The sequence below is a fragment of the Chiloscyllium punctatum genome, chromosome 11 (genome assembly GCF_047496795.1).
Source record: "Chiloscyllium punctatum isolate Juve2018m chromosome 11, sChiPun1.3, whole genome shotgun sequence".
Classification (NCBI taxonomy): Eukaryota; Metazoa; Chordata; class Chondrichthyes; order Orectolobiformes; family Hemiscylliidae; genus Chiloscyllium; species Chiloscyllium punctatum.
In genome coordinates, this window is record NC_092749.1 from 75,019,755 (window position 1) to 75,042,444 (window position 22,690).

The following is a 22,690-nucleotide window of genomic DNA, read 5'->3' on the forward strand; positions in this document are numbered from 1 at the left end:
TTTCTACTTTTGTATTGATTTTCTCTTCTGTTATAAATGGTCAACTTTTCCAATTACTTGCTGTACCTGCAAATTAGCTCTTTAATATTCATGCATGAGGATATCTAGATCCTTCTGCATCTTGGCCCTCGACAATCTCTTAACTGTTTTAATAATATGCTACTACTTGTTCTTTGTGCCAAAATGACAAGTCTCACATTTTTTATGTTATACGCCATTTGTCAGATCTTTACCTAACCACTTAACTTATCCATATCCTTTTGTTCTCTTCTCAACATGCTTTCCTATCTATATTTGTGTCATCACAATTTTAATAACCATAACTTCGATTCATTCCAGGTCATTGCTGTAAATTATGAACAGTTGTGGTTCCAGCTCTGATCCCTGTGGAACTACACCAGAAATGAACTTTTTATGCCTACTGTTGGCTAACTAGTCTCTTATCCTTACCAATTTGAGCTTTTACTTTCTGTAGTAACCTTTGTGGCTCTTTTATCTGGGTATCTAAGTGGAGTACTTCCAGTGGTTTCCCTTTATCCACAACACATTACTTCAGAGAAATCCAAAGAAACATGATTTGCCTTTCAAAATACCATGTTCACCTGGATGTAGGTTTGCTTGCTGAGCTGGAAGGTTCAGTTCCAGAAGTTTTGTCACCCTACTAGGTAACATTTTCAGTAGGCCTTTGGCGAAGCACTGCTGATAATTCCTGCTTTCTACTTATATATTTGGGTTTCCAAAACTGGTCTCCTTATCTGAGGAAGGATGTTCTGGCTAGAGGGAGTGCAACAAGAGTTTACCAGACAGATTCCTTGGATGGCAGGACTGACGAGGCAGAGAGACAGAGTTCATTCAGAATATATTCATTGGTGTCCAGAAACATGCAGGGGGTTCTCATAGAAACCTGTGAAATTCTAACAGGACTAATCAGGATTAATGTGGGAAATATATTTCCAATTACTGAGAATACCAGAACCAGGGATCATTGTTTAAGGGCGTGCAATATGCCATTTAGGAGGAAATGAGAAATTCCTTCAACCAGATTCCCTACAGTGTGGAAACAGGCCCTTCGGCCCAACAAGTCCACACCGACCCTCCAAAGAGTAACCCACCCAGAACCATTCCCCTCTGACTAATGCACATAACACGATGGGCAATTTAGATTTGCCAATTCACCTGACCTGCACATCTTTGGACAGAGTAGTGAACCTGTCAAATTCTCTGCCAGAGAAAGTGGTTGAGGTTCAAACATTGAATGTTTCAAGAGTAGTTAGATACAGTTCCTTGGGTTAAAGGCATCAAAGGGTATGTGTTAAAGTGGGTATAGAGTACTGAGTTGAATCATCAGCTGTGATCATATTGAATGAAACTATTATCTATAAGACCATGTAGAAAGCTTGTCTGAAAGGTAAGAGCTCCTGGGGTCCAGTTGGTTTGCACATTGGAGGGAAAGGGTGATGGTGGAGAGTTATTTTTGTGATTGGAAGGCTGTGACCAGTGGAATTCCACATGGATTGTTACTCGGATCCTTGCTCATTGTTATTAATGACTTAACTGTGAATGAAGTGGGATAATTAGTAAGTTTGCAGATGAAAATTAGCAATAGATACCCTAATTAGCTATCTTTGAGACAACTCCCCCAAAACTATCAATGGAATCAAATTTAGTGTAATGTATGACTGTTTGTTTATAAAAGCTAGAATTCATAACCTCAACTACAGGAGGGCCTTCAGAGTTATTTTAAACAAATCTGTACGTTTCCCTGTTTTACAGCTCTGAATGTCTCATACTTTTTTCACAGTAGGGTACTTAGGCCTATCTTAAGTTTTAACAACCAAGCCACTTTGAACTTCTTACTTATCTGAATTTGTGCGTCTTCATTTTTAAATTTTACCCTCTGGAACACAGTCAAATTACACAGTTTTATGGCAATTGTAGGATTTTTAACAATCAAATGTTAAATTCAAGAATGAGAATGATTGATGTTGCCAATCAAAGTTATTAAGAGGTGTGTTACAAAGTCACGTGTGCGGAGTTAAATCACAGGTCAGCCATGACTTCATTGAATGCTAGATGTGCTTGAGGAGTTAAGTGCCCCACTCTTTGTATTCTTCTATGTAGTGTTTGGCAAGATTCCAAAAAAAAGTGCGATAAATGGCTGGATAATCTGATTTGATGTTGAATAAAGGAAAAATATTGGCAATATCTTGGTGTTGGAGTAGTGCAGTTGGATTGTGTTTGCTACCTGATTTGATAGTTTTGGGCATCCCATCCGTCTCATTTGGTAGATGGTACTTCTGACCATCCTTGACACACTCAGTATATTGTGTTGAATTGTCAGATTGTATTATGAGCTGAATTCTCTGAAATGTGTTGTCAAGTTCAGACATCTAACTTAGGTGAGTGTTTCAACACTGAGATTAAATAGGGAGCCTTTAAAATATTTAAAAAAAAAACATTTCTTTTTGTCTTTGATTGCTTCTAGAATGCCCCATGTTGAGAACTTTGACTGTGGCTCGAATCGCTTTGCTTTCCCTAAATTGCAAAAGATAGGCCAAAGCATTTGGTACCAACATTAGATACCAGTCTTCAGCTGAAGCTGATTCAGAACATGATATCTAGAAAAGCTCAAGATAAAAGCTCGAAGTCCAGGCTATTCTGGACCTAGTGCTTTGCAATGAACCAGACTTTATAAAAGATGTTAAAGTAAGGGAACCCTTAGGAAGCAGCGATCATAATATGGTAGAGTTCAGTCTGGAGTTTGAAAGAGAAAAGGAAAAATCGGATGTAATGGTGTTACAGTTGAATAAAGGTAATTATGAGGGCATGAGAGAGGAACTGACAAAAATAGACTGGAAGCAGAGGCTTGCGGGGAAGACAGAGCAAAAATGGCAGGAGTTTGTGGGTATAATTAAGGACACTGTACAGAGGTTCATCCCCAAGAAAAGAAAGATGATCCAGGGAGGGATTAGATAGCCATGGCTGACAAAGGAAGTCAGGTAATATATTAAAGAAAAAGAGAGATCCTATAAAGTGGCCAAGAGCAGTGGGAAATCGGAAGATTGGGAAGGCTACAAAAACAAACAGAGGATAACAAAGAGAGTAATAAGAAAGGAGAGGATCAAATATGAAGGTAGGCTAGCCAGTAATATTAGAAACGATAGTAAAAGTTTCTTTCAATACATAAGAAACAAACGACAGACAAAAGTAGACATTGGGCCACTTCAAACTGATGCTGGAAGCCTAGTGATGGGAGATAAGGAAATAGCAGGAGAACTTAACAAGTACTTTGCGTCAGTTTTCACAGTGGAAGACAGGAGTAATATCCCAACAATTAAAGGGAGTCAGGAGGCTGAGTTGAGTATGGTTGTCATTACAAAAGAGAGAGTGCTAGAAAAGCTAAGAAGTCTTAAAATTGATAAATCTCCTGGCCCCGATGGGATACATCCTAGAGTTCTGAGAGAGGTGGCTGAGGAAATAGCGGAGGCATTGGTTGAGATCTTTCAAGAGTCACTGGAGTCACGGAAAGTCCCGGATGATTGGAAGATCGTGGTTGTAACCCCATTGTTCAAGAAAGGATCAAGACAAAAGATGGAAAATTATAGGCCAATTAGCCTAACCTCAATTGTTGGTAAAATTCTAGAATCCATCATTAAGGATGAGGTTTCTAAATTCTTAGAAGAGCAGAGTCTGATTAGAACAAGTCAACATGGATTTACTACGGGGAGGTTATGCCTGACAAACCTGTTGGTATTCTTTGAAGAGGTGACAAGTAGGTTAGACCAGGGAAACCCAGTGGATGTGGTCTATCTAGACTTCCAAAAGGCCTTTGATAAGGTGCCACACGGGAGGCTGCTGAGCAAGGTGAGGGCCCATGGTGTTCGAGGTGAGCTACTGGGATGGATTGAGGATTGGCTGTCTGACAGAAGGCAGAGAGTTGAGATAAAAGGTTCTTTTTCAGAATGGCAGCCGGTGACGAGCGGTGTCCCGCAGGGTTCAGTGTTGGGGCCACAGCTGTTCTCTTTATATATTAATGATCTGGATGAAGGGACTGGGGGCATTCTAGCGAAGTTTGCCAATGATACGAAGATAGGTGGACAGGCAGGTAGTACTGAGGAAGTGGGGAGGCTGCAGAAGGATCTAGACAGTTTGGGAGAGTGGTCCAGGAAATGGCTGATGGAATTCAACGTGAACAAATGCGAGGTATTGCACTTTGGCAAAAAGAATAAAAGCACAGACTACTTTCTAAACGGTGAGAAAATTTGTAAAGCCAAAGTACAAAGGGATCTGGGAGTGCTAGTCGAGGATTCTCTAAAGGTCAGCATGCAGGTTGAGTCTGTGATTAAGAAAGCGAATGCGATTATCTCAAGAGGGTTGGAATATAAAAACACCATTGTGCTACTGAGACTTTATAAAGCTCTGGTTAGGCCCTATTTGGAGTACTGTGTCCAGTTTTGGTCCCCACACCTCAGGAAGGACATACTGGCACTGGAACGTGTCCAGCAGAGATTCACACGGATTATCCCTGGAATGGTAGGCCTAACATATGAGGAACGGCTGAGGATCTTGGGATTGTATTCATTGGAGTTTAGAAGATTAAGGGGAGACTTAATAGAGACGTACAAGATAATACATGGCATGGAAAGGGTGGACGCTAGGAAATTGTTTCTGTTAGGTGAGGAGACTAGGACCTGTGGACACAGCCTTAGAATTAGAGGGGGTAAATTCAGAACAGAAATGCGGAGACATTTCTTCAGCCAGAGAGTGGTGGGCCTGTGGAATTCATTGCCGCAGAGTGCAGTGGAGGCTGGGACGGTAAATGTGTTCAAGGCAGAGATTGATAGATTCTTGTTGTCTCGGGGAATTAAGGGCTACGGGGAGAATGTGGGTAATTGGAGTTGAAGTGCCCAGCAGCCATGATCGAATGGCGGAGTGGACTCGATGGGCCGAATGGCCTTACTTCCACTCCTATGTCTTATGGTCTTATACTGGACCCTGGAAGACAGAGGCAACAGGATTTGTCATAATTCTGGCCCGAAAGCTGAAGACTTATGCTCCTGATCGTATTCAATCTTTCCCATAACTCTATGGCAATGGTATCTAACCAACAGTGTGGAAATTTATTATGTCATAGCCGCAAAAAGCAGAAGAATTCCAACCTGGCCAAATTCCTTCCCATCACGCTGCTCTTGATCATCGTCAGTGTCATCAACAGTGCTATCAAGTGGTAATTACTTTGAGCATTACTATTCAGATTAGTGCAGTTTGGTTTCTATCAGGGCAGTGTGGCACCTGACATCACTGCAGCCCTGATCCAAACATTGTGAAAATAATTAAATTCAGTTGAGGAAGTGAGAATGACTACTCTTGATGTCAAGGCAGCAAATAATTTTGTGCGGCATCAAGTACCCCTGATAAAACTTAGGTCATTTGGAATCCGTGCGGAACAACTGTCCACTGCTAGCGCAATGGCAGATAACTGTGGTTGTTGGTGAATCATCAGTCATAGGATGTCACTGTTGTAATTCCTTTGGGTGATATCTTAGCCTGAATAATTTCAACTGCTTCATCAATGACCTTCCATCAATAAATGCTGTCCAGCCAGTGATGCCCATGAATGAATAAAAAAGCTGGAAATGTCCACCACTTTTGTCTCTGAATGGTGCGTAGCTTATTTCTGTTTACCCTGGAAAGAGAAGATATCTCAGGAATTTGAATAATGTGAAGCAAACTATCTTGCACTGCAACTTTACAGTAAACCCCCAACTCTACGAAGAAAGTGCTACTGTTGAATCTATTTGGCTTTTGAATATATCATAGAAATGAGTAATGTCATATGAGTTTCAGTGCCAATGTGATGCAAGATATGTAGGTGTACGTCCCAACAACTATATCAAGCAACACCTTTTTGGACACCTTGCAGCAGAAAGCATGCCCAACTTGCTAATCCAGCCTATACTTGCAAGTCTCAGAATGATTAAATTCATCATTAGATGTGATTTATTTAATCTGGACTGTCCGAAGAATTGGACAATTTAAGATTATCAGTCAGGCTCTGTACATGCTATAAGCTACATGTCTTAAGCACACAGGACACTAGTTTATGTAGGCAAAACATTTCAGACCTACTCTGCACCTTATTCATTGGGGAAGAAGTTTATTGAGATTACCAATCTTAGCTTGGCCAGGGATTTGGCATGGGAATGCAATCTGCTTGGTCTGAGAGTTGAGGTTGACTGTCGGTTGTTTCAAAGGGGCCCAACCATCTTCTCAAAATGGTGTCCATTTTTCAAATCTGTTACTTGAATCCTAATTCTGATGGGTGAAAGTTGATAAGCTTCGACTTGTCTCCTTTTAGCAGTGTTGTGGTAGTGCAGATGTTCATTGATTCACATTGTTAAGTACCATTTACGATGGACTGTGACACTGAAGCAGTTCTTGTCCATTTGCAGCAAGACCTGGGCAGCATTTAGGCTTGGGTTGATTAGTGACATATAATATTGCATGGCATTTGTGATATGAATGACCATTAATTCTTGTTGAATCTCTCCATGGTACTCTAAAGCATAATCATTGCAGAATCTCCCACTGTCAACATCTTAGTATTGCCATTGACCAAAATCTGAACTAGACCAGCCATAGAAATACTGCGGCTACAAGAACAGATCAGTGTGGCTAGCAATTTTGCTGGCAAGCCTGCCCATGATCTACAAGATTCAAGTCAAGTATGTGCTGGAATAATACAACTCTAATAATACTCCAAAAACTCAATGCCACACAGGACAAAGCAGCCCACTTAATTGGCACCACACCTGAAAAATGTCCTTGCTCCGACTGTACGAATTAGGAGCAGGACTAGGACACTTGGGGCACATGAGTCTGCTTTGCCATTGAGTAAAATCACAACTGATGCACAGACTCCACATTTTTGCCTAAACCCAATAACTTTTCACCCTATGTTTACAAGAATCTATTTACCTTGGCCTAAAAATATTTAATTTTCTACTTTCACCATTTGAAAGATGCATAAACCTCAGATTTTAAAAATTCCCTGCGTACATGTCTTAAATGGACATCCCCTTATTTGAAACAGTGACTCCCAGTCTGGATTGGCCTGTAAGAGGAAGCATCCTTTCTGCTTGCACGCTGTCAAGATCCCTCAGGATCTTCTGTGTTTCAGTCCAATCATCTCTTACGTTTTTAAATTCCATTGAATAGGAGCTTAACCTGCTCAAAGCTTAACAGGAAGATAAGAACTTTGGTATAAAGAGCAACATGTTAGCCTGGATAGGTGATTGGCTGGCTAGTGGAGAGCAGAGTACGCGTGATTTGGTCCTTGTCTAACTGGCAGAATGTGTCTAATAGAATCCTGCAGGGCTCTGTGTTGGGACCTCAAATGTTTACAATTTACATCAATATCTTACATAAGAGGATGAAAAACATAGTAGTGAAGACGTCAAAGTAGATAGGAAATTATGTTGTGAGGAAGTCGTAGATGGAATAAGCGGATAATATTTGGCAGATGGAATGCAATGTGGGAAAATGTGATGTTGTTTACTTTAGTAAGAAGAATGAAAAAGCCGAATATCATTTAGATAAAAAAGGATTGCAGAATTCTGAGGTGTGGAGGGATTATAGGTGTTTTGATGCATGAGTCAAAAAAAAATTAGAATGCAGGTTAAGTATGTAATCAAAAAGCTAATGGGTTGGTTCAGCAATAACCTGCTGAGTGACACCTAGTTTGTGTTCCACCAGGGCCATTCAACTCCTGACCTCATTACAGCCTTGGTTCAAACATGGACAAAAGAGTTGAATTCCAGAGGTGAGTGGGAGTGACAGCCCTTGACATCATTTGATAGAGTGTGGATCAAGGAGCCCTAGCAAAACTGAAAACTATCCAGTAGTTGAGTCACACCTGCCATACCTGAGATGGATCAGGTTGTTGAAGGTCAATTATCTCTGCTCCAGGAAATCTCTGCAGGAGCTCCTCAGGATAATACCCTAAACCCAACCATCAATGTTTCATCAATGACCTTCCCTCCATCATAAAATCAGAAGTGGGATATTCTCAGATTTACACCATGTTCAGCACCATTAGTGACTCCTCAGATACTGATCGGTCTGTGTTCAAACACAACAAGATCTGGACAATATCCAGATTTGGGCTGACAAGTGGCAAGTAACATTTTGTGCCATACAAATGCCAGCTGATGACCACCAATAAGAGACAATCTAACCACCGCCCCTTGACATTCAATGGTGTTACCATTGCTGAATCCCCCACTGTCAACATGCTGGGAAGTATAATTGACCAGAAACTTAACTGGACTCGCCACAAGTCATTCATTTTCTGACTTGGGAATATATCACCATTTCTTTACTGTCGCTGGGTCAGAATCCTGAATTTCCTCCCTAAGAGCACTGTGCGTCAACCCACAGCATGTGGATTGCAGTGGTTCAAGAAAGCAGCTCACCATCTCAAGGGCAACTAGGGATGGGCAATAAATGCTGGCCAGCCAGCTATGCCACATCCTACAAATGAATATTTAAAAAAATATCTTTCACTTCAAGAAGAATTGAACATATAAGTAAGCCAGTGTGACACCTTTTTATTTAAGAACGCAAGGAGTCAAAAATCAGATAACTGTAAGCTAGTTGGGAAAATGTTGAGAATCTATTACAAAGGAAACAGTAGCAGATCATTTGGAAGTACATAATATAATCAAGCAGAGTCAGGATGGGAAATTGTGCCTGACAAATATTGTATAATTCTTTTGAGGTGACAAGCAGAATAGATAAAGGAGAAGCAGTGGATGCAATACATTTGGATTTTGATGTTTGGTAAGATGCTATGTATTAGGCTGCTTTATAAGGTAAGAGCCTATACTGTTGGAGGTATTGTAATTAATATGTATAGTGGAATAACTAACTAAAAGAAGGCAGAGAAATAGGATAAGGGCGGCATTTTCAGGATGGTATCCTGTAATGGTGTGCCACAAGATCAGTACATATTATTTACAACATGTATTCATGACCTGGATAAGGAAAGTGAATCTATTGTAGCCAACTTTACGGATGACAAAAATAGGTGGGAATGCATGTGGTGAGGACGATGTATGTAGATAGATATAGACAAGTTAAGTGAATGGGCAGAAACTTGGCAGATGGAGGTAAATGTGGGAAATGTGAAGTTATGCACCAAGGTAGGAATAATAGAAGAGCTGAATATTATTTAAAAGGAGTAAGACTGCAGAAAGCTGTGTAATACAGGGATTTGGGGGGGAATCCTCCATGAATCAGATAAAGCCAGAATCTAACTTGAGTGGATGTCCACTTTATTTCAACAGGAGTACAGTATAAAAATATAGAAGTTTAGCTAAAACTACAAAGGCATTTGTCAAATGACGCTAAGACTATGAACAGTTTTGGTTTCCTTATCTACGGAAAGAAATACTGGTTTTGAGGCAGTTCTGACAAGACTCACGAGGCTGATATCAGATCTGGAAAAGAGGTAGAGTAGGTTGGCCTATACTCATTTGTACATAGAAGATTGATAGGTGACCTTATTGAAACATGCAGAGTTCTTGAAGGAATTAATAGAGTAGATGCAGAAAGGTTGTTTCTCCCTTATGGGAGAACCTAGGACCACAAGGCATAACCTCAGAATATGGCGTAGTACATTTAACACATGGATGAGGAGGAATTTGTTCTCTGTGGGTCATTGGAATTGTTTACCAAAACAATCATTGGAATTGTTTACCATTGGAGCTGTTCAGGCTGATTAAGTATATTCGAGGTTGAGCTACAGTTTTTTAATCCATAAGGGAATCCAGAGTTATGGGGAAAAGTAGGAAAGTGGAGTTGAGGATTATCGTTGAATGATTTTGTTGAATGGCAGATCAAACTGGATAGGCTGAATGGCCGACTTCTCCCATGTTTTACGAACTTATGGTAAGAATGTAAGCTTCAGTTACACAGGGCATTGGTGAAACCGCATCTCAAATACTGTATGCAGTTTTGGCCGCCTCATTTAAGGAAAGATTTAAATGCAAAAAAGGTGGTTTACAAGGATAGGTTGGTTATGCTGAGCCTATTTCCATTGCTGTTTAGAAAAATGAGGGGTGACTTGATACAAGTATATAAGATCTTGACAGGGTGGATGTGGAACGGATGTTTCCTCTTCTGGGGCAATCCAGAACAGGAAGCATTTAAAACAAAAGTCATCCTAGAGCAGGGTAAAGGCTCGTAATACTACAGTGAATAACTCCCCTCCTGACTCCCCAAAACCTGTCCACATCTACAAGACACAAGTTGGGAGTGTGATGGACTATTGCCCACTTGTCTGGATGAGTGCAGCCCCAACAACACTCAAGCTTTACACCATTCAGGACAAAGCAGCCTGCTTGATTGGCACCACATCCAAAAGTATCCGTTAACTCTACCTCTGCTGCAATGCAATGGTGTGCACGATCTGCAAGATGCACTGCAGAAATTCACCAAAGGTCCTCAGATAGCACCTTCCAAACCCATGATCACTTTCATCTGGAAGGGAAAGGGCAACAGATACATGGGAATGAACAGGGGGCATTTGGGGGAAAAAAGTCATCCTTTGAAGACATGAGAATGTTTCCCTCTGAAGGTTGATAAATTTGGAACACTCTGAATCAGAAGGCTATGGATAAGGGGGTTATTGATATTTCTAATACCAACATGGATAGACTCTTTTTAGGCAGGGAAATCCAGGATTATTGGGGGGTGGATGGAAATATGACATTCAAAACACCAACCAGAACAACCATGATCTATTGAATTGCAGAATGGCTCGGGGGGGCCAAATGGTCTCCTTTCCCTATTTTGTGTGCTTGCGTAACTTTTCCTCTGAAGACAGCCTACCCATTTCAGTATTAGCCTAATAAATCTTCGAAGTTGCTCCGATACATTTACGTCTTTAAATAAAGGAAAACAATATTGTACAGGATGCACTGCAGCAAGTGATGAAGGTTTCTTTAACAACACTTTTCAAACCCATTACAGCTACCACATGGAAGGACAAAACTAGCAGGTGCATGGGATGATTACTACCTGCAAATTTCTCTTCAAGGCGTGCGCACACTGCTGTAGTACTTGAATCAGTTCAACAAAAATGGCTCAATGCCATCTTATCAAGGGCAGTATGTGGATGGCTAACATATGCTGGCCTTGTCAGTGCTGCTCACTTCCCATGAGAAAATATAAACTATGCATGACATCAGTTTCTCCACATTTGATAATGGCATCCAATTGCATAGATTGTTTCCAGGGCAATTGTATGAGCAGTAATTCTCCAGTTAAATACTGGGAAAGATAAATTACTGCTTTTGTTTCATGCTGTAAACTCTCAACTTTCTCTTTTCCAGCTAGTAACTCTGTTCCTTTTTCTGACAATTTGAGTAAGTCAGCCTGTTTGCCAACTTGCCATCAGAATTGAACCTGAAATGAGTTTCCAAACTTATTTTGATAATATATTTTCCCTGGAGTGTAGAAGGCTGAGGGGTGAATTTATAGAGATTTATGAAACCATGAGGGGCATAGATAGGGTAAATAGACAAGATCTTTTCCCTGGGGTAGGGGAGTCCAACACTAGAGGGCATGGATTGAAGGTGAGTGGGGTAAGATATAAAAAGAAACTAAGGGGCAACTTTTGCATGCAGAAGGTGGTGGACATAAGGAATGAGCTGCGAGAAGAAATGGCAGAGGCTGGTATAACAATATTCTAAAGGCATCTGGATGGGTATGTGAGTAGCAAGGGTTTAGAGGGATATGGGTCAAGTACTGGTAAATGGGATTAGATTAATTTAGGATATCTGGTCAGCAGGTCAAGTTGGGCTGAGGGTCTGTTTCCATGCTGTACAGCTCTTATGACTGTATAACCTGTATAACTTCACCCTGCTTCTGCTTCTGCTCCTGAGATCCTTGTGCATGTCTTCATTACCTCTGCTCTGTTCTAATGTACTTCTGAATGGTCCTCTCATATTTGATACAATTTGAGGTCATCCAAAGCTCTCTTCCTTGGGTCTTAATTTGGACAAAGTCCCAGTTGCCTTGTTGTTAATGTCTTCCCAATCGAAATTGGCTCTTGATCAAGCATTATGTTGGTTTTAAAATGCTTTTTAAAAAATTCCTTCATGGTCTTGCTCCCTCTGTTATCTCCTCCAGCCCACGTCCCTTGGTGAAATCTGGAGTCCTCTAATTCTGGACTCTTGTGCATCTCTGATTTTTGTAGCTGGTCCTCATTTGCCTAGACCCCAAGCTCTGGATTTGCCTCTTTGCACCTCTCTGCCTCTTTACTTTGCTTTTTTTAATACTACTTAAAACCTACTTATTTGACAGATGGCTACCCTGGTAGGATCTCCTTGTATGGTAGGGTTTTTGTAATGCTCCTGAAGCACCTTGGAACATTTTATTACTTCAAGCATAATGTATTAATAAAATTTGTTCTTGTTGAGTGCCAGTTTAAAAACCTGGAAATATGAAATGAGACCTGTCCGTTCCAAATTTAATGATGGGATGAGGAGCCCATCCACTTGCTTGGGTCCTTTTCATCTTTATTCAAGTCAGTTATTCAATGCCTTTAGTTGTGATTCTGTTTTTAATCACCGTTAGCTAATTCCCCTGAACTGTGTGAACCTGGCAGGTGATAGGAAGAAGCAGTAGTTTCTGGTGCTTAGACCATTTCTTTGGGGTGGAAATACCACGCCAGTTTCTTTGCTTCCATACCAGGGCTTCCAATATCTTTCCTTTTCCTCAATGGAAATTAGCTACTCCCATTCTCACCACAGTGGTTAATGGAATCTTTTGACCATTCCATTTCAACACTTCTTCTCTTGCCCCTTTTATTCCCTCCCAGAGCACTAGTCGTCATCTTTGTATTTGCCTTCCTCCACACCAGCCTCCATACTGAACAGTTGGCTGCCTGCAGTGTGATGCTACTATTGAGTGCCTTTCCATTTTACAGTTTTAGTGCTATATAGCTGATTTAATATTTTGATGCAATAAAAATTATAGTATCATGATCACACTTCAATCTGAAACCCACTTAATTTGCATGGCAGCTTTTGATGCAAATGCAGGCGATGCAACTCCTGCCCTTTACCTCTTATTTTCCCACTTCCTAATCCATCCATTCGTAGTGAAACCTGTCCTATCAACATAGTACACTGTTTTGACCACTCGTGACTCCGTCTCCTATGCATTGGAGAGACAAAATGCAGATGGGATCAATGCTTTGTGGTGGAATTTCCATCAGTCTGCAAATAGTGATCCTGAGATTCTGGTTGTCTGTCATTTTAGTCTGTTTCTGATGAAAAGTTATCAACCTGAAATGTTAATTCCTCCTTTCTTCACAGATGTTGCCAACTCTGCCAAGAATTTGTAGTGTTTGCTGTCTCTATTTTAATTCTCTGCCCCACTTTACCTTTGACTCCCTATACAGTTTCAGTAAAGTTGCATGTATGCTTGTGGGGCCATACCTCATCTTCTTAGTTAGATTCTTTTATAGCCTTCTGAACTAACATTGGATTCAATGATTTTAAATCATAACCTCTCCCCATTTTCTTAGATTCACTTATTAATTCACTTAGTTCCTGTAGATCTGTCTTTATTTCTTGCTGGGGCCATTCCTTTCGCCCTATATGCCTCATTCTTGCTGCCATTTGATATTTTTGTGCGTATTTCTAGCCTGTAGCAACCCCCGATGCACCTGCTGAAAACTGTTACACATTTCATTTTTGAAGTTCTGATGATGTCATCAGCCTGAAACATTGGGATATTTCTCTCTTCAGAAAAAGACGAGCCAAATTTGCTGACTATTTACAACATTTTCTGATTTATACCAGTGCAGTATTTTGCACTTATTTCTGTTGCAGTTAACCTGAGTTTACTCTTTTTTTTTCTGAGAGTTTACTTCCTGTGTCTTTAATTATTACCCTGATAGGCATATTTTCTTACCTTGCTCGCGTTACTGAAGCCAGGTATTCACCTAAGCCTGGACTTATACCAACTAGCAGCATTAACTGATTACTTAAGCTACAATGCAATCTTTACAAAGAGACCAATTACCCTCTCGGCTACAACAAACATCTTAACAGCCTGCCTCAATCTCTCTCTTTTGATTAGAGAAGGACGGAAGGATGGAAAACTATAATATAATGTGTGGGGCTTACTGTTCCTTGACACTGGGTTCTCCCTCACTCCGCTGATCAGTTGTGGTGACAGAGCCCACTTCTCCCAGAACTCATTGGAATTGTTTAAAAAGAAACAGGATTGAGTTTGTATGTTCTTTTGATTTTGGCAATTGATAATTTATCCTGAACTGGTGAGAGAGAAAGTCTCTTCTGTGTACTGAACATAAAAGTGTGAAGTAAGATAAAAGAATATTGGATATGTGCAAATCTAATGTGAGCTGACTACTGGGCTTGGGCTTATAGACAAAAAATATTTTTAAATTGACAGTTTTGGTCAAAGAGGACTCAGCCCATATGACAAGCAGAGTTACGCTGTAGTATTACAAAGAATTAGATGGAATGTACAGCACATTAAAAAGTATCAGCTTTTTTCTCATGTAAGGTCTACGAAAGTTGACGTGGAATAGAGGAAACTTGTTCTGTATCTGATTGCCCAAGACATTGGACCATCTTATCTGCAAAAGTGATCAAAAGAGTTGGGGATTTGAGTTATGTAAACTACCTAAGAAGCTTAGTATTTTAGTTTTTAATGTTTATTGTCCATGAAAACAAGTGGTTGTGACCTGAATGTTTAGCTGTAGAAAAATTACTATCCCCATCTATGCTTGTTTATTTCAGGGATGCTAATTTCAAAATGAAAATCTTAAAAAAAATAAATTCATTCTCTTAATGTGGCATTGCTGATGATGGAATGGCAAAACATATCCAGGTCAAGATTGTGTTTATCTTAAAGGGGAATTTTGGGTGGGGGGGTTGGAGATGATGTACCCTGCTACTTTTGTTCTAGTTTTAGAATTTGTGTGTTTTAAGGGGCTGTGGTGCATCCTGTAGGTAATGTAGTGTAGATAGGAAATGTGGGTGGTAAAGAGTGTGGATGTTTACCCAGTGGATGGGGTCATAATCACAGTGATTATTTGTGTTTTGAGCTTCTTGGGCTACTTCCATTTCTAGCAAGTAGAGATTGTTATATTAATTTGGGCCTAGGGTAGTCTGAGCATGAGCCATTCCCTTCAGCTTTTGGTCTGCAGTAGTAACCATAGACTTCATGTAACTGTTCATGTGGTGGTTAGATGTTGGAGATAGTTATTTAGTTGGTTAATTATTGCCTGGAAGATTTGCACAGGTATTGGTCGCTACTTATATGACCAAGCCTGAATGTTGTCAGGAGCAAGTATTAACTGTTTTGTTGTGTGAGATAATGTTGTCTGTTAGTAATCAACTTTTTGCCTTCCAATTTTATGGAGAGATGATTATTGAAGCACCTAAAGATGGTTGGGCCTGGAATATTGCCCTGAGGAAATCCTGCGGTGATCTTTTTGGGATTGAAATGATTCATTAGAACTGTGTTTTCATTCAGATGGATGATTGTGATTTTTGATGTACACTTGCGTCTGCTTTGACGTTGACACTGGGTGCCTGAAAATGTTCAATTTCTGATCACAAGCATTTTTACACTGAAATTGAAGCAAGATTTGCCGCCAATGAGTGTGATACCTATCTTCTTTTCAAGTCGTCATCAAAACTGCTCAGTTCATTCCAGATTCAGTTGAGACTGGCATGGCACTGGAAGACCCCCCTCATTGCTTCATGTCAATCTTCAATTGATGAAACTCTTCATTTAGATGTGATACAAAATTGCCGCCTATTGGGGAGAATTTAATATGATGAATGGAAATGGTAATAAATTGTGCGAGAATTTGTTTTCTGTTTTTGCAGTGATGACATGTTGACATATTTTCTGAATATTATGAGACACCATAGTTGAAGGATAGAGAGAATAGTTTAAGCTGTTAGCTATTCTTTTCAGGGCTGGGATAACATTTTAAATTAGTTGTAAATTCTAAAACATTTAAGATGTATCAGTTATCAATTCTTCTTAATGTTCCTAATGTAGGGCAACCCAATTGAACAAATGGGTATGAAGAGACCTCAGCTATACGGGATGAACAACAATCCTTATTCACAGCAGCAGCATCAACAGCAGAGTGGACCTTACCCTGGGCAGACATATGGACCTCCTACACCACAACGTTATCCAGTAACCATGCAGGGCAGAAATCCAAGTAACATGGGAGGAATGCCATACTTACAACAACAGGTAAATGTAATACCATTTTCAGATTATTGTAGCTCTCTGTTGTAGCTAACAACTTGAAATCAGGTAAGTCATTTAATAATGGGAATGGAAAACATTGCTTGGTTGTGGTGATTTGTAGATTCTCTAAATTGTGGGGTGAGGTACACTGGATACAGCTGAAAATAGCCAATGTATAATGGTCGTTAGATCAAGAGGCATAGATAACCAATACATTGTGAAGTTTGATTTAAAACACTCACTTGTTTACCATGCTTCTGTCATTTCTAAAACCACCGATGCAGTGAGTTTGTAATGAACAAGGGGGTGGAAATGTTCCTTTTTTTTCTCTCATCAGAGGTGTCCCCTGTCTTCGTAGATGTAAACCATTACGTTGGTAAATGAAAGGATTCAAGAATACAGCAACTGCAAGTATCTAACTCAGAAATACTGTAAAGTGCAAGCAAGGAAGGAAGTAAAGAACTGAAGCTTGTTGCTTTATAATACTCCTATGAAAGGATTAGTATTTGCAAATAAACCAATCCAATTCTTAAGTATTAATTTAGTTATGATCAGTGGTTAGCACTGCTGCCTCACAGCGCCAGGTGCCTGGGTTTGATTCCAGCCTTGGACAAGTGTCTGTGTGGAGTTTGCACATTCTCCCCGTGTCTGTGTGGGTTTCTCCAGGTGCTCTGGTTTCCTCCCACAATCCAAAGATGTGCAAGTTAGGTGAATTGGTCATGCTAAATTGCTCTCACAGTATCCAGGGGTGTGTAAGGTTAGGTGCATTAGTTGGGGTCAATGTCAAGTAATGGGGTAGGCGAATGGGTCTTGGTGGGTTATTCTTCGGAGGGTCGGTGTGGACTTGTTGGGCTAATTGGCCTGTTTCCACACTGTAGGGATTCTATGATTCTTCAATGTTCATTGTTTTAATTGAGGGAAACTGTTTGAAGAAACTTTATTGGACTGTGAAGGTCAAAATTAATTGCTTAACAATCCAATTACTCTAGTGTTCTAAATGAACTTTGTATCTGTTCATAATTTTAAATTAATGCCAGTAACAGACAGGAAGATTTTGATTCTTGCTTGAATGCAGTTCATAGAGTACTCAATGCCCTCAGTGTCTTGTCCAAATGGCTGTTCTTTAGCCCAGAATGAGTCCTGACAGGCAACTCAACCATGGGGTTATTTAGAGTCAAGAGTGGGGTGCTGGAAAAGTACAGTAGGTCAGGCAGCATCCGAGGAGCAAGAAAATCACATTTCGGGCAAGAGCCCTTCATCAGGGTTATTTATCACTGCTGTCTGATGGGGACTTATCAGGTAATGATTAAAGTCTGGAAACTTTTTAACAACTTACCAAAGTTTTACTTGAGGACAATAATTGCATCTCCTAATGTCACATCATGTGAAGTCACATTGAATTGTACCTGACTCTTCTGGTGTCTGTGTCTCAACAACACATTTCTTTCACCAAATCAGGATTGTGAGTAGTTGAAAAATTAATGGGCACTTACAGCCAAGCTGCCACAATTTCTCACTATAACAGCTTCCATATGATAATGTACCTAATCTTGTTTGCATTGCTGTTCTGTGTCTAATGTACTGTGTGACAAAAGTGATAATTTTTGTATGGTGCTGTTTATGTTACAAATGTTGAATGTGAAACATGAACAAATATATTAATACCTGATTTGTATTATGCACTTCAAACTAGAATAACTGAACTGGAATGTTAATATAAACCTGCAGCTACGCTACTTAATAGGTTCCCCTAATCAAAAAGTTCTAATTTCGGGAAAATAAACTTTGATTAGTAATGGAAGTCTCTTGGTATGTGTGATGTTGATCACAGACTGTATTCCATGTTGCTGACAGCTCTGATGATAAATGAATGTAGCACAAAGTATCCGTGTATATGAAATAGGGGTTTTTATTTTTTGTTAGAAAAGCAAGTGGTTGCTATTTTCAAGATATATTTTACATAATCTGCATTTTTTTTTTCATTTTAATAATTCCCTTCAGTTTAACAATGCTGCAGTCTCTTGATGTTTGAATGTGGCAATGTTTATTCTAGAATAACTTAGTTTGAAAAGTAGTTACTTGACTCTGATGTCATATCTAGTGAAATATGAATACATATGAAATATTTAGGAATTCCAAATACTACCGCACTCTCAATGTTCATTGACTTGGATAATTCTGGGACTTGCTACTTTTTTTATTTACTAACCTAAGATTTTAATAGTAGTATCTGGCGAATCAACAGTGATTATTTATTTGATACATTTGGACCGCAGAACAAATCATGAACTATTAAATTCATAACCTAATGCCACAAGGAAAAGAACCTTAAGGTTAAACTCAATAACTGATTATAACTTGCCGGCTGCGATTTCCTCGATTTAAAATATAAGAATTATAATTTCTTAAAATATGATTGTGCTTGTAGAGTATCACTTATTTTCTGAAGGGGAGTTATAAATTGAACTTTTTGAGCTCTCTACCTTGCGTCCCACAAATATTCATGCATTGCCATGTTCCCGAAATGGCTGATCTCAGAAAATCTTATAACGGCTGATCAGTGGTTTCATCACCTGAATGTTATTACCACTATGAGTAGCAGAACATACAAACTTAGCTGAATGTGAACAGGTATAGGAAAATTAATCAAAATGTGTTTTTATAAACCTTGTTGACTGTAAGAAATAGGTATTGTGGATGATGTCTTTGCAATTTAGTTAATGGTGTCTCTAGATTAAGATGATGTGAAGATGCGTGCACATGGATATTTTAGCATGAAGCTGCAGATCCTTTTTCATCTGTGTAAATTACAGTAACAGTATTTTAACTTCCATTAGTTCATATGTTTGTATCGATAGTGCTTGTTGTGAATTAAGAAAATAAACGTAGCAAATTAGCAGATAAAGTAAAATAGTGAAAAATTTGAACTAATCCACTTTGGCAGAAAGGATAGATCAGTTTACTATTTAAATGGAGAGATTACAGAACTCCGTAATTCAGAAGGATCGGAGTGTTCTGATAGATGAAATATAAAAGTTTGTTTTGTAGGTACAAGGAGTGACTATACATAGGAAGGAAATATAAAAGTAAGGAGATTTTACTGCAGTTGCACAAAGCATTAATAAGATTCTATCAGGAGTGTAGTTTATCTGGTTATAGAATCAGAGTTTTACAGCGCAGAAACAGGCCTTTTAGTCCAACTCGTCCACGCTGACCAGATATCATAAACCGAGCCAATCCCATTTGCCAGCATTTGGATCACATCCCTCTAAACCCTTCCTATTCATGTACTCATGAGGTGCTTTTTAAATGTTGTAATTATACCTGCCTCAACCATTTTCTCTGGCAGTTTGTTCCATACACGCATCACCCTATGCAGGGATTTAAACCCTCAAATCCATGTGACATCCTTGTAAATCTTTTCTGAACCCTTCTCAAGTTTAATAGCATCCTTTTTATAGTATAAGACCAGAATTGAATGCAGTATTCTAAAAGTGGCTGCACCAATGTCCTTTACAGCTGCAACATGACATCCCAACTCCAAACGCCAATGTTGTGACCACCGTGTCTACCTGCAACTCCATTTTCAAGAAACCATGCACTTGCACCCCTAGGTCTTTGTTTGGCAACACTCCCCAGGGCTGTATCATTAAATGTATGAGTTCTGTGTTGATTTACCATAACATTTAAGCGACTCTTGGATAGGCACATGGAGGATAGTACAATAAAAGGTATGTAGGTTAGCCTGATCTTAAATTTGAATAAAAGATTGGCACAACATCGAGGGCCGAAGGGCCTGTACCTGTAATATGTTCTATGTGAAATGCAGCACCTCACATTTATCTAAATTAAACTCTATCTTCCACTCCTTGGTCCATCGGTCCATCTGATCAAGGTCCTATTGTACTTCACTGTCTACTACATCACCAATTTTGGTATCATCTGCAAACGTGGTAATCATACCTCCTATATTCACATCCAAATCATTTATGTGAATGGCAAAAAGCAGTGAATACACCACCAATTCTTGTGGCACACCCCTTGTCACAGGCCTCCAGTCCAATTAAACAATGCTTCACCACTACCCTCTCTCCTACCTTCAAGCTAATTTTATATCCATTTGGCTCGCTACCCCTGGATTTTGTGATCTAATCTTGCGAATCAGTCTGCCATGTGGAACCTTGTTGAATGCCTTGCTGAAGTCCATATAGGCAATGTCTACTACTCTTGCCTTAATCAATCTTTATCACTTCTTCTTCAAAAAATGCAATACAGTGACACACAATTTCCCATACAGAAATCAGTGTTGACTCCCTGGTTGTCCTTGTATTTTGAAATGCATATAAATCCTGTCCCTTGTAATCCCCTCCAACAACATGCCTTCCGCTGTCAGGCTCACCTGTCTATAGTTCTTGGCTCTTCCTTACCATCTATCTTCAATAATGGCACCACATTAACCATCCCATCTGTGTCTGTTGATGATGCAAATACAAGAGGCTTAGCAATCTCTTTCCTAGCTACCCACACCTGATCAGCTTCGGGGAATTTATGCATAATTGTGTTTTAAGATGTCCAGAAACGTCCTCTTCTGTAATATGGACATTTGTCAAGATATGACTCTTTGTTTATTTCCCTAAATTCTCTAGCTTCCATATCCTTCTCCACATTAAATACTGACAGGCAGTACTTGTTTAGTATCTTGTCAATCTCCTGTGGTTCCACATGATAGATGGCCTTCTTGATCTTTAAGGGGCCCTATTCTGTCTATCTCTCTTTTTATTCTTTTGCCCTAATGTATTCGTAGAATCTCTTTAGATTCTTCTTTTGGACAAAGCTATGTTATCTTCCCTTTTTGCCCTCTTGATTTCTCTTTTTAAGAATACTCCGACTGCCCTTACACTTTTCTAGGGAGTCACTCGATCCTGGCTGTCTATATCTGATACGTTTTCTTGATCAGAGCATTCCCTGTGCCTGTCAGCCTTGCTCTTCACACTGTCTCTGGAGTCTCAGTATCACATTTTTAAAGACCTCCCACTTTCCACCCATCCCTTTACCTGCGATAACCTGTCCCAAACAACTAATGAAAGTTCTAACCCACTACTGTCTTACTTGGTCTTATTTCAGTTTAGAACTTTTGTCTCTGTTTTTTTAAAAAAAATAGAGGATATAATTGCACTGGAAGCAGTTCAGACAGTGTTCACTTGGGATGAAGGGCTTATTTTAACAAGAAGGCTTTACACAGTTTGCAGTTCAGAAGAATGAAAGGTGATCTTATCAAATTCTGAAAATACTTGACACGGTGGTTTGCTGAGAGCATGTTTCCCTGTGTAGGAGAGGTTATGACTAAGATATCCTGTGTCTCAAAAGCAAGACCTCTTATTTTTAAAGTCAGATGAGGAAATTTTTTTTTTAGTCTTTTAGTCTGTGGAATTCTCCCCAGAAGTCAAAGCAGGCTTGATCAATGAAATTTTTCAATATTGAGTTAGATGTTTGATGTGCAAGGAAGTAGAGAGTTTTGGGGGAGAAGATAGCAAGGTGGAGTTGAAACTACTACTAGATGAGCCATGGTTTTATTAAAGGCAGAGAAGGTACAAAGGGTGAATGACTTGCTGCATCCTAATCATATGTCCAAAAAAGCACAAGGGAAAAGGGGAAAGTTTGCTCGCTGATTGAAGCATTGCTATGTGTTACTTGTAGATAAGTTCCTTTTGAATTGTATGCATGTAGAGGATATTGAGGTTTCACCAAGTACATGTAAAGTGTTTTTTAATGAAACTGGTGCGGTTGGGTTAAGTTGTGTCTATGTGTTATATTTTACTCTGTAAATACATGCAAGACTGAGTAAGGATTGGCTTTGGCACTATCCTTCTCTGGCTTTTCAGCATTAGAACATTGTCGCAGAGAATGTGTCTAAAGGTGAAGGTTAGAAGCTTAAAAAAAACTACAGTCCTGGTTGCCTTTATGAAAATTGATAGAAAACAATCCTTACTTTGTAAGGATATGGTTATTTCCAATGTTCTCAGTTTGTTTCAAAAGACCAGTGGAAGCATGAAGTGGACATGAGGACAGTGATTGCACCCCTATCAAAGAGAAAACCAAATATGCTCTTTATTGCTTCCTGCTAGAAGTATTTTGAGAGCTGAATGCTTATAGTTGGATACTAGTTGGATACCCTTTGTACCTTCTCAGCCTTTAATAAAACCACGGGGATCTTCTACTGGAGTTTACACAAAAAATTATTGATATGAGTCAGTCTAGTACAAATACCAAATCTTTTAAGGTTATATTTTGGGACTGTCTATTAAGATGGAGGAATGAGGAATGATCTACTCTGACTTCTAAACTTGGTATGGCTTGGCTCGTTTTACTGGGG

At 39.5% G+C, this 22,690-nt stretch overlaps 1 protein-coding gene across 13 annotated transcripts in view; it reads left to right on the plus strand.

The window, feature by feature from the left end:
* arid1b (AT-rich interactive domain 1B) overlaps positions 1 to 22,690 on the plus strand; it is a 590,298-nt gene that overhangs the window by 51,228 nt on the left and 516,380 nt on the right. For all 13 annotated transcript variants that reach the window (XM_072581056.1, XM_072581059.1, XM_072581057.1 and 10 more), the window contains exon 2: positions 16,117 to 16,320. In XM_072581056.1, coding sequence (XP_072437157.1) covers positions 16,117 to 16,320 — 204 coding nt within the window. The remainder of the gene's footprint in view (positions 1 to 16,116; positions 16,321 to 22,690) is intronic.